The sequence below is a fragment of the Sinocyclocheilus grahami genome, unplaced genomic scaffold (genome assembly GCF_001515645.1).
Source record: "Sinocyclocheilus grahami isolate Dianchi unplaced genomic scaffold, SAMN03320097.WGS_v1.1 scaffold352.1, whole genome shotgun sequence".
Classification (NCBI taxonomy): domain Eukaryota; kingdom Metazoa; phylum Chordata; class Actinopteri; order Cypriniformes; family Cyprinidae; genus Sinocyclocheilus; species Sinocyclocheilus grahami.
Window position 1 is genome coordinate 489,648 of NW_015505531.1, and position 12,557 is coordinate 502,204.

A 12,557-nucleotide genomic window follows, 5' to 3' on the forward strand; every position below is an offset into this window, starting at 1 on the left:
TAAAAACATCACAATAATCCACAAGTAACCCACACCACTCCATCAGTTAACATGTTGTGAAGAGAAAAGCTGCACGTTTATAAGAAACAAATCCATTAAAGCATTGTTAACTTCAAACCATTGTGTCTCGCTAAAATATGACTCCATAATCCATAACGCTTCCTCCAGTGGAAAAGTCCATCGCCTGTTGTCTCTCACATCAAAATCTACCAACATGTTTGTTTTGGCTTGTAAACTGGTGTTTGATCCGTGCCGATTTCTCTCCTGATTCAGACGAGACTTTTTCACTGGAGGAAGCGTTAAAATAGGATGGAGGACTATTTCACGCAACACGCAACTTTTCACTTCAAGATGTTAACTGATGGACTGGAGTGGTGTGAATTACTTGTGGTTGATTGTGATGTTCTTATCAGCTGTTTGAGCACCTAAATGTCCTGCTTGTTGACAGGTGGCAGTGTGAAAATCAAACCTGGTGTCAAATCCAAATCTGGACCTGACACTCCACAATCCACATCAAACGGTCTGCTGCCTCTGGGCTCTGCTGTCGATCTCTCTGGGTCTGGAGACGGCAGTGAGTCGTGTGAAGCGGAGCGCTGCAACGGTCACGGGACGTGTGTGAGTGTGGAGGGTGAGCCGGTGTGTGAGTGTGAGGAGGGATACAGCGGGGATCTGTGTCAGAACGCCTCCAGCAGCACTGCGCTCGCGCTCACACTCACACTCACCTTTCTCTTCGGAGGTGCTCTGATAGCCGCCGTCATCCTCAAGAGGAGGTTTATCATTTCTTAAATATAATAGATACAGATTTTATAAATAACAAAGTTGTATATCATACTATCCCCCCCAATTATATTTGCAGAAGGGCGCAAGGAGTGAGGGAAGAGGCCACTGAAAAAGAGACGCTTGTGACTGATGTAGAAGAGCACACAACCTACTGTCAAAACTTTGATAATGAGTTGTACGATCCTGAAGAGGTACAATGATGTTTCTAAACTGTTTCTATAACTAACTGTGTGTGTGTGTATATATGTGACCCTGGAGCACAAAACCAGTCTTAAGTTGCTGGGGTATATTTGTAGCAATAGCCAAAAAAAAAAATTGTATGGGTCAAAATGATCGATTTTTTCATGCTCCATGAAGATATTTTGTAAATTTCCTACCATAAATATATCAAAACTTGAATTTTTGATTAGTAATCAAGATGTTAACTGATGGACTGGAGTGGTGTGAATTACTTGTGGTTGATTGTGATGTTCTTATCAGCTGTTTGAGCACCTAAATGTCCTGCTTGTTGACAGGTGGCAGTGTGAAAATCAAACCTGGTGTCAAATCCAAATCTGGACCTGACACTCCACAATCCACATCAAACGGTCTGCTGCCTCTGGGCTCTGCTGTCGATCTCTCTGGGTCTGGAGACGGCAGTGAGTCGTGTGAAGCGGAGCGCTGCAACGGTCACGGGACGTGTGTGAGTGTGGAGGGTGAGCCGGTGTGTGAGTGTGAGGAGGGATACAGCGGGGATCTGTGTCAGAACGCCTCCAGCAGCACTGCGCTCGCGCTCACACTCACCTTTCTCTTCGGAGGTGCTCTGATAGCCGCCGTCATCCTCAAGAGGAGGTTTATCATTTCTTAAATATAATAGATACAGATTTTATAAATAACAAAGTTGTATATCATACTATCCCCCCCAATTATATTTGCAGAAGGGCGCAAGGAGTGAGGGAAGAGGCCACTGAAAAAGAGACGCTTGTGACTGATGTAGAAGAGCACACAACCTACTGTCAAAACTTTGATAATGAGTTGTACGATCCTGAAGAGGTACAATGATGTTTCTAAACTGTTTCTATAACTAACTGTGTGTGTGTGTATATATGTGACCCTGGAGCACAAAACCAGTCTTAAGTTGCTGGGGTATATTTGTAGCAATAGCCAAAAAAAAAAATTGTATGGGTCAAAATGATCGATTTTTTCATGCTCCATGAAGATATTTTGTAAATTTCCTACCATAAATATATCAAAACTTGAATTTTTGATTAGTAATATGCATTGCTAAGAACTTAATTTGGACGACTTTAAAGGCGATTTTCTCAATATTTTGATGTTTTTTTTGCACCCTCATATTCCAGATTAGACAAATAGTTGTATCTCGACCAAATATTGTCCTGTCCTAACAAACCATACATCAATGGAAAGCTTATTTATTAAACTTTCATATGATGTATAAATCTCAATTTAAAAAAATGTACCCTTATGACTGGTTTTGTGGTCCAGGGTCACATATATACACGCACACTGTGTGTGTGTGTGTGTGTGTGTGTGTATATGTGTATATGAGACATTCTTTTGGAGCACAAAAAGATGTTTTGATATGAGGAATGTTTACGCTGCTGTTTTGCATACAGTACAATGATGGTGAATGGTATTGATTACAATGTTTCGTATTTCCGCATACATGGATAAAAAATGAAAAATTCACAAATAAATAGGATGAGATATGCAAATGATATAAAATATTTCATATAGTTATTGTAAATATTTTCAAACCTCATAGTGGATCTCATTCTTGTTTCGCATGAGATTTGCAAAAAAAAATATGTACAATAGTTGCATAAAAACATTAGCATTTTTTTTTTAGTCTCATCCTATTTATTTTTGTGAATCTATTTACTTTTATAATGTTTTTAGGCAGAAATGTGGAACAGTTCTTCTGGGGACTTGGACTGACAAGCTCAAAAAATGACTAAAAATTACATTTCCAATTATTCAGATTATTATTTTTTCTTCATACAATAGCTTTGTGCATTTTTTCCTCTTTACTTTCATTATGTGGGAAAAGTGCAGCCTGGAAATTCTGCTAAACTTCTCATTTTGTGTTTCACAAAGGAAATAGAGGTTTGGGATGATGAAAGCATTTATAAAAATTGTCATGTAGAATTAATATAATTTTCTCTTATACATTAAGTTGATTCAGCCTTATGACTCTTTCTCTTTCCTGTAGGCTCCGATTACTCCAGCGGTCACCACCCCTATTGTCAGCTAAGAATTTTCAGGTTTTTTTTTTTTGTCTAATAAAACAATATTGCAAGAAATATGGTGCGGTTCACTTCTTATCCCAATTTAAAAAAACAGCATCATAAAAGAGGATGTAGTGTAAACATTGCAAAGTCTAATTTCAAGAAAAGCACTAGTCGCATATAGATTTGCCACAGATGTTATAAAAATTGTCATGTAGAATTAATATAATTTTCTCTTATACATTAAGTTGATTCAGCCTTATGACTCTTTCTCTTTCCTGTAGGCTCCGATTACTCCAGCGGTCACCACCCCTATTGTCAGCTAAGAATTTTCAGTTGTTTTTTTTTTTGTCTAATAAAACAATATTGCAAGAAATATGGTGCGGTTCACTTCTTATCCCAATTCAAAAAAACAGCATCATAAAAGAGGATGTAGTGTAAACATTGCAAAGTCTAATTTCAAGAAAAGCACTAGTCGCATATAGACTTGCCACAGATGTCGAACCAGCAGGTACTTAGAATTCTCAAGAAATATCTACACAGTATTTCACAAAGGAAACCACAGGGTTAATGCCAGAACAGAAACCTAATGGGATTGTGAAAATGGAGAGTCTAGTTTTTATTAAACATCTTAAAGTCATAATTAATTATAGCCTGAAACTATGCAGGAAGTCCTGTTTTGTGTTGTGCAATGCATGTCTCTCCATCACACATTTACAAATATAATATAACAGTCTTCCTCATTTTATAGTTGTGTATTTTCTTCTTAAGTTCAAAGCTTTATTGCTTGGTCATTTGAGTTGCTTTTTACATAGCCTGCTGTTCCTGCTTGGGCTTCAGTCTGCTCGTGCACAACACAAGTCTTGTTTGTTTATGCAAACCCAGGCAGGCCTACTTTCAATACTTTCTCTGTTACTCCACCCCATCCCCCATATGAAACATGAGCCAGTACCTGAACAAGAGGAAGAGGCTTGTGTGAATCATTCTGTGTGCCAATATTCATGAAAGGGTTCAATTCAGGTTCTAATTATTTATATATTTTATTTAGTGGTCACTAAATCATGATCTGCCTTCACCTTTTGAAGACAGAGATTCAAAATATTATAATAATAATTGCAATTTAAAGACACCCAAAGGTGAGAACTTTCGATTCTGTGAGTGAGCATTCCCTTTTACTTCAAGCGACTCGAGGTGGAATGAATTGTTCACGAAACGGATGTAACTTCATGACAAACTTGTATCGCTACATTTTACGTTAGTCCTAAAAATAATACCTTTTTAAACACGTTTTTTGTAGCACGTTTTTTGAAGATTATTGTAGCAGTATTGGAGAGTCAGCATAAAAAATCTTGTTCACTACACTATCTCTGAATTTTTGACTCTTGCGGTCAAAAGCGGTCTGAATGGTTTGTGATTTGGACTCCGTAAGGCCGGGCGTACACGCAAACAAACAAAGACACATGCACACCCAAACACACAAAGACACGCGCGCGCACACACAAAGACAGACACACACACACACAAAGACACACACCCACGCACGCACACTAACAAACACAAACACACACCCAAACACAAGCACAAAAACACACACACACCCCCAAATACGCGCACACACAAAGACACACACCCAAGCATAAAAACAAACACACACCCAAATACACGCGCGCACACCCAAACAAAAGCACACACAGTATGGTTCACTATCCTTGTGGGGACTCCTGTACAAACTGTATTTTTTTTTTTATCGCCCTACACCTAAACCTACCCCTTACAGAAAACGTTCTGCATTTTTCTGTATGATAAGCTTCTGTACCCATGGGGACCTCAATTCAGAGTTCGGACACGAACCTGAGAACCGACTCAATTGAGTAATATTTGATATGCAGTTCTGTGAGGTGTGCAAGTGTCTCTATCACACGTCTATAAAAATAATACATTTTAAACACGTAGGCCTACCTATATAATACACAAGACTTATTGTAGATTCGGCATAAAAAGGGAGTTTAGTTCTAGTTCTTAGGCTACTTTCAATTTTGAACTGTCGCTGACAAACATTGACAAAAAACCGTCTGAATGATTCATTAGCGAACGAGACTCTGTGAGTTGAGCTTGAGAACCGAGTCCGTGATCCAGTCGCAGTTGTAAGATTATAACTATCAGTCTCTTTCTCACATAAAGCTATATAGGCTTAGTTTTATTTAACTATAAAACATCTGCACTAAAATACAAACTTTAAGGAGCATGTATATTAAGTAGGCTACTTTATCACGTTTGGCAGTCGCCTGACGTGGCTTTATTAGGCGTGAGGGAGGAGAACGGGACGCTCGCCCGGGACTCTGTGATTGTTTATCGGGCGTCAGCAGCACCCGAATGTCAGGCACATCCTACACTGATTGAAATGTCGTCAAACTGTTACTCCGGTGCTATCTTCATCTGGCCCTTATTTGTCCTGTAAGCTGAAGGGTCACTCCTCCTTGCCCACCTGACAGGAGTCTAGTGTCACTGAATGGGTGGGTCTCTTTTCTGCTTGGGAACATTGCTTTATTCTTTCTGTCTCAATGCATTCATCTGTTCTATAGGCATCTCTCTCACCATCTTTTCCTCATTTGTATACAGGTAAACCCCTGCAGTTTTGCATTCCAGTCATAGTTCTGAGTGTATGTTTGCCACCTTTCTCTTGGAAAATGGTGAGTAGATTTAAGTAACTGTAAATCATTTGTCTATTAATTCAGTTTATGCATTAACCCTAAACTGGGTCACTCCATCACTGTTTTAATGAAGTCATATTTCTATGCACTTGCAATATTGCTGTTTGCTTCTATTTACATTTGAAAACAGAGATCCTGAAAAACAATAGTTGCCTAGAGCCCAGCTTGGTAGAAGTGGCACATCTTACCCCACTCTGCGTGATTTGCTCTGAGTCTGTTCTTCAAACAGCATTCGTTTATGTAGTGTTCATGTGTTTTCTTGTTGCACTTCAGAGCTTCAGCATGTCTGTTCCTGCCAGTGATGATGGTGGCATGTCTCGCCGTCTGATTGCATGTGACAATATAATATGTGAATATGGTAGATGTGTGCTGGTGAACGGGGAGCCCACCTGTGAGTGTAAGCTGGGCTACATTGGAGACACCTGTAACGAAACAATCAATGACGCTCTGTCTGTACCGCTCACCCTCGGCGTCCTGGCTTTCATCATTGGCTTTATCATCCTGCTCTTTGGGCTGGCATTTTTCCGGCAAAGAAGAGGTGTGACTTTGGATTCCTTTTATTATTATTACTACTTAATTTATTTTTAAATCGATTTATTCATTAAAAATGCAGTTCATGCATACAGTGGCATGAATGTGCCTGATGTTTTTAATTTCTTCATTGAGAATAAAAAAAACCCTAGACCCTCATGACGTGATGATTTGAACTTATGACAAGGCATGGTTGGTTCAGGTTGTAAAATGTCATGTGGTGCAACTCCTAAAAAAAAACCTGATGAATGAATAATTTATTAAATTTGTAAATGCTACTTTTTACCTTGAAAAATATATTTTATAACATTTTGAACGTAATCATTAAAGAAATAGTTCACACAATAATGAAAATGTCCTCATCCTCAGGCCATCCGAGATGTAGATGAGTTTGTTTCTTCGTCAGATTTGGAGAAATGTAGCATTGCATCACTTGCTCAGCAATGCATCCTCTGCAGTGAATGGGTGCCGTCAGAATGAGAGTCCAAACAGCTAATCAGTTAATGTCTTATGAAGTGAAAAGCTGTGTGTTTGCAAGAAACAAATCCATCATTAAGGTGTTTTAACTTAAAACGGTCACTTCTAGCCAAAATAATCCATAATAACGCTTCCTCCAGTGAAAAAGCCATCTAGTCTGAATCAGGAGAGAAATCTGCACGGATCAAAGCAAAACGGTCCAAAAGAGTTACAAATATGTAAACATGCAGTTTTTCTCTTCTCAAGAGGTTAACTGATGGACTGGAGTGGTGTGGGTTATTGTGATGTTTTTATCAGCTGTTTGGACTCTCATTCTGACGGCACCCATTCACTGCAGAGGATGCATTGCTGAGCAAGTGATGCAATGCTACATTTTCTCCAAATCTGATGAAGAAACAAACTCATCTACATCTTGGATGAACGGGGAGGACATTTTTGGGTGAACCAATTCTTTTAAGGTGTGTACACACCCATGTATTCAACGTGTAAGAAGAAAAATGTATTAATTTTTGCTTTATGGATACACCACGACAGATTTACATACATATTTGTTATACTCTGTTTTTAAAAGATTTATCATGCACACTTTTGTATATAGTTGACACTGTTGCGTTTTTATGGAAACGCAAAAGTGTCTAAATTTGCAAATAATCTAAATGTGCAGATTTCAGTGTTGCACGATTTGCAGTGACGAAAAATCTGTAAACCAATTGTATCACTTTGTTAACAGAAAAAAGGCAGCTGAAGAAGCCATGTTAAGAAATGGCTAAACATCTTTAACATGTTTTAATGCAGCGTGCCATAAAATAGGTTTGTCTTTCTATCACAATGACTCAAATGAACTCTATTATGGTCACAATAAGATACAGTAACTCACTCCGTTTCTCTCTCTCTCTCTTTGTTTCCCTCTTCAAACAGTACCATAAACATATGAAGCACTTCCACTCCAATTAAAAAAAAAACTTTCCACCATGACACTTAACTCACACTTGAATGTGCATGAATATATATTCATCTTATGTAATTGGGGTATTGAAGTAGCTCTAACTGAATTCAACATTTAACTGAAAACTATTGTGAAATGCATGAAGTCCACAACACATTTGAATCTGGAATCCAGAGCATGATTTGGGTTGGCGTACCTGCCTGTAAATCATGTCAAACATGCAATGACTAGTTGCTGAAACATGCCAGGTATTTCAATGCTGTTTTTCTGGTGTTATATTTAGCTTAATCAGTCCTGACTGGTGAGTCAGGTAAGCCACAGACGAGTATCTCTTTCAAGCGTTTATGGCAAACACGCCATTTTTTGGGGGGTCTTGGTTGGATGTAGTTTTTATTTTTGGAGTTTCACAACAACTCTGCATTCAACACTTTTTTTTAGTAGAGGCCTAACACCGTGTCTACACTGGACGCGACAAAGCAACCGTTGTCATAAATAGAATGCGGCAGCAGTTTACTGTCGAGGATTTGTCGCACCACGCCGCATCCAGTGTAGACAGCATCACTGATTATAATGAGTTCTATAGTATTTTGTCGCGCTGCTCGTGTCCAGTGTAGACACAGTGTAAGGGCCTCATTCAGTGGTTATCGTGACTGTCTGTAAAGTATTTTTGAATAAAGAGATTTGTTTTTTGTCTGCTTGTATTTCTCAGTCATATCATGAAAGATTGATTCCGTGCACTTCAACAATATTTGCTCTATTTTTAGCAATATGTTTCCAAATGAAATGGCCTTTTTATCTGACATTTCCCAGTTAACGTATCTTTATTTTAATTATTTTCACATTTATTTTGCTATATATACTTTGTTTTAATGCCTCTAGTTTCCATTGTCAATATGCAATCATAAACATCAAGGTCATGTTCAAATACGCTATCATAAATTACAAACAGTGCATTTTTGTACATTTGGTTTTTACGAACGTCCAACCTTTGTAGTATTTTTATTAATGTTATCATTAACATATGGTTATTGTTCTAAAAATTGAAAAAGTGTTGCCTTGAATCCCTAAAAGGGGTTGTTTTTGTTTTGTTTGTTTTTGTATAACAGTAGTTATCGATAGACATGTACAACAGATTTGTTTTTAATAAATAGCATCTTTAATACAAAAAAATAAAATAAAGGAGATTTAAAAGTTGATGGGTTGCAGCTTAGAAACCACACAAACTTTGACCCCAATGGGAAATTACAGTAAATACACCCTATTTCCTTTATCTGGATGGTTTTAGACCATTTATCCTCATTTGCACCGCTTCTCTTGTATGTATCTGTTTATAATTAATGATTCACTTGATTAATTTATTGTTGTAATACATTGCATGTTTTGTTCTGCAGTCAATTGTGTAACAGGTTTGTTTTAATATTTCCAGACTGGAGGTATGTTGTCTGCTCACTGAAACAGCTGAACATGTTTTATTCTTTGGCAGACAATCTTGGAAATACTGGCACAAAAACTATTATATTTACAATATCTATAGCCATAGCTTTAAAGAAAAAGGTAGGTATTTACTACAACAACCTTGATTTTTGGAGCAACATACTTCATGGCATTGTTCACATGACTCACAGGTCACCTGACAGTTCAAACATGACCCACGTGCTGCAGAGCATGCAGTGGACATAAAACTGAAACAACCAGTATTACTAGTTACACTGCATCACAGAAAGCCCTGATCATTCTTCTGACTTTAGGTTGTTTTCCCACAGCAAAAGAAAATATTGCACAGATATCCATTGTTCAAATGAGCTAATTTTTATAAAATCAAATCCTGCATTACGAACCTCGTCTTTCGACAGGAAGTTACATTTTGTCTATTTACAACTTTAAAATTAAAACCTTCATATTTCTTAGCTTAAAAGTGCAACTGGCAAGCGCAATCAATAACTGTTGTAAACATGCAAAGTACTTGTAAAAGAAAGAAAAAGACTGGTGTAACAAGTGTACCACCTGCGCAACTACACTCTTAAAAATAAAACGTTTTTTATTAGAAGTACCTATTTGGGTTCCCCAAAAAAGCTTTCAGTGAAAACTCCTAAAAAACAAACCATTTCTTCTGAAGAACCCTACAAATCTAAACAATGATTTTCCAATATAAAGAACTTTTGTTCAATGGAAAGGTTCCATGGATGTTAAAGGTTCTAAATGGAACCATCAGTGACGACAAAGAACCTTAATTTTCGAGAGTGCAGTTGTTCAAACATCTATCAGGTCTTTAACAGTGGTTACCGCTCAGAAAATGTTCACAGTATGTACCAAGCTAATAATTTCACAGATCAGCATCATAAGGTCTTCCGGTGTAGGATGTGTTGACGGATCCCATATCTCGGGGTTTGGCTCTTGGGAAGTCCAGGTCATCGTCTAGTGACTTCTGCGAGTACGGCACGCTGCTTTCAGTGTTCCTGCTGAAGCTTCTCGGTACGTTGACCCTTGGCAGAGGCGTCGGTCTGTTCGCCGGCCGTTGTGTGTTCGTTCGAGGCTTTTCTCCGCGGTTGTGTCCACCGCAGCAGGAGCAAATCCCGAGGAACATCACAAAACCCCCGAGGACCTCCAGGATGCCTCCAATGTAGCCCAAAATGATGCAGTATCCCGCACGAATGTCATCCGCTCTGGCTGGGTCTCTTTTGACGGAGGTGGAATTGAGGCTGGTGAGGAGATGAGTGTACCACGCAATGGGAATGATGGTCAGGGCTCCGGAGCAGAAGATAAGGAGGCCACCCAAAGAAGCCAGTATCCATCTGGGTCTGTCCTTCCAGCATCTGACTCCGGGTGTTGCCACCGCCAGGCCGACCACTGTCACAATCAACGACGCGACCATCATTCCTTTAGCGATCGGAATGATCTGGTTGCTAAAATAAGTTTGGTCGTTGCTTTGTTGGTTGCACTGTTGGGATCTAGACGTTGTGGAGGTCCTGCAGATGTCCCAGATTCCCTGTTCCACCACCAGATCCGTAGGCTCGTTTGCCAGGCTGTGGATGGTGCGCCAGTTGGGCGCGACCGTGCTGGTAAGGTTCAGGATCCATCCGCAGGGGGCCAGGACCATGCCGAATATCAGAATCCCCGGAGTCCGCATGGTTGAGGGTTGAGCTGCTGTCCGCTTCTGAAGCGAGTCGAGTGTGTCTGGTGCTTAAGAAGAAACATACTGAAACTTGGAGGAGGTGGATCCGTCTGATAAGCATCTGAAGGGTGTGGTGTCGAATGTCTGGTTCAAACACAGACAAAACTGGTTTTCGCTGCATGCCGTGTTTCAGCCAAACCTGGAAACCAGTATGCAGGGCTAAATAGGAGAGACTGGGGCAAGTTGTCACCAAAAAATTTGTTTATACTGGAGTAACAATGAGGTTTCAGGTCAAAAGTTCATCTGCATAAAGTTTTGTTCAATCTAGCAAGTTGTATATGTTGGTTTCAATCACCTAGTTCAAAACTCTCTTGAAACAATGTTTCACTTTTTGTCTCTAATTCACACACTTATGCCTTTTCATTTCATACAGTACATTAATTTAGTTGATAATTCGCCAAATAGTGTTTCATATTTTTATGATATGCATTTTGTCTTGCGGTTTCTATCTTTTTTTTTTACTTTTTGGTTTGTTTGTTTGTTTCGCAAGCCATCATATGGTCAGTAATAATAAATGTTATAATGAAAAAAGTTATCATGCTGATGACTTACGCATTGTACATTCAGAATATACGCTTATAAATAAAGAAAATTAAATATTAAAAGCAATGTAAAGTCACATTTAAAAACAGCAAGATAAGGATAATATTTGTTATAAGAATGCAACAAGTTGTACTCAACATTTCTTCAAAATGAACGATTTTAACTTCTTTTTTTATTATAGTAATTCAGGTAATTATATGAGGGCATGTGTTCACCCATCACAATCATAAAAATACATAAATATAAACAGCCTTCAATCATCTGCGTCAAATACGATATTAACATTCACAAAAACGTCCACAAAGATATATTTGGCATATCATTCTGTCTATCGTAAACACCAGTGACATACATTTCTGCAAACATTCAAAGCCTATCCTGTGTGCAGTGGTTGTGCAAAGATTAGCTTCCTTCAGAAGAATGTGTTTGCTTTTTGTAGTTGATATAACTGTACAAACTTAAGAGGTTCCTAATAAGTTACATATTTACACATCAGAGCCCAAAGTACTACAAAAAGACATTAAGGTACTGTTACTACAATGATGAGGGCCTCACAATATTAAGTGCAACGTATAAAAGCAAACAAATGGTGTTAGTGCTCTTCAGTATAACTTCAAAACCTTACCAGGTCCAGTATTTATAATGGTAATGATGATGGTTTCAGCTAAAGTGCTATAGCTGAGTAGTTGACATGACCGATAACATCCATGATAATACAGGTGGTAAAACAAAAGGTCACGTGATGATTTACAGTTAATCAAAATAGCCTTTCCGTGAACCACGGCTAATAAAAACATATAGACAGTACACACTATAATGTTCAATATGAACTAAACATCCTAAAATGTAAGATTAAACACATAACTTGCAATAAAATTAAGTATAAACAACTATATAAAAATCTAGTTAATAGATTCCAGTTTACTCAGAAGCCCATTTATGAAAACTTGGATATACTAAGTAACCGTAACTAGATTTCTCAGTTTAATATGTTTGCAATATGTAAACAAAATGAAATGTACAGTGTACAAAATGCATAGGCCTATTTTTACAGTAAATGACAAATCTAATATAATATTCAAGGAATAACCAGACTCGACAGAACTGTCATCAAAAAAGAAACCCATTTCCATCTGACCGATCAACTCTGGTAACTATAAGCACTTTAA

General features: G+C 38.3%; 2 protein-coding genes across 2 annotated transcripts in view; one reads left to right on the forward strand and one right to left on the reverse strand.

Moving 5' to 3' along the window:
- The window catches only part of LOC107548646 (low-density lipoprotein receptor-related protein 2-like), a 37,539-nt gene extending 34,494 nt beyond the window's left edge, over positions 1 to 3,045 (forward strand). The window contains exons 45-49 of the mRNA XM_016229417.1: positions 449 to 770; positions 857 to 933; positions 1,296 to 1,611; positions 1,698 to 1,812; positions 2,993 to 3,045. Coding sequence (XP_016084903.1) covers positions 449 to 770; positions 857 to 933; positions 1,296 to 1,611; positions 1,698 to 1,812; positions 2,993 to 3,034 — 872 coding nt within the window. The 3' untranslated portion in view covers positions 3,035 to 3,045. The remainder of the gene's footprint in view (positions 1 to 448; positions 771 to 856; positions 934 to 1,295; positions 1,612 to 1,697; positions 1,813 to 2,992) is intronic.
- Positions 3,046 to 8,823: 5,778 nt separating this feature from the next.
- On the reverse strand, positions 8,824 to 10,823 carry LOC107548653 (claudin-23-like). The gene has a single exon (XM_016229426.1). The coding sequence runs from the start codon at positions 10,798 to 10,800 to the stop codon at positions 9,997 to 9,999; it is 804 nt and encodes a 267-aa protein (XP_016084912.1). The 5' UTR covers positions 10,801 to 10,823; the 3' UTR covers positions 8,824 to 9,996.
- Positions 10,824 to 12,557: the final 1,734 nt, after the last annotated feature.

Excerpts from the sequence above, each read along its gene's own strand:
- LOC107548653 (XM_016229426.1), bottom strand. The coding sequence starts at position 10,800 with ATGCGGACTCCGGGGATTCTGATATTCGGCATGGTCCTGGCCCCCTGC.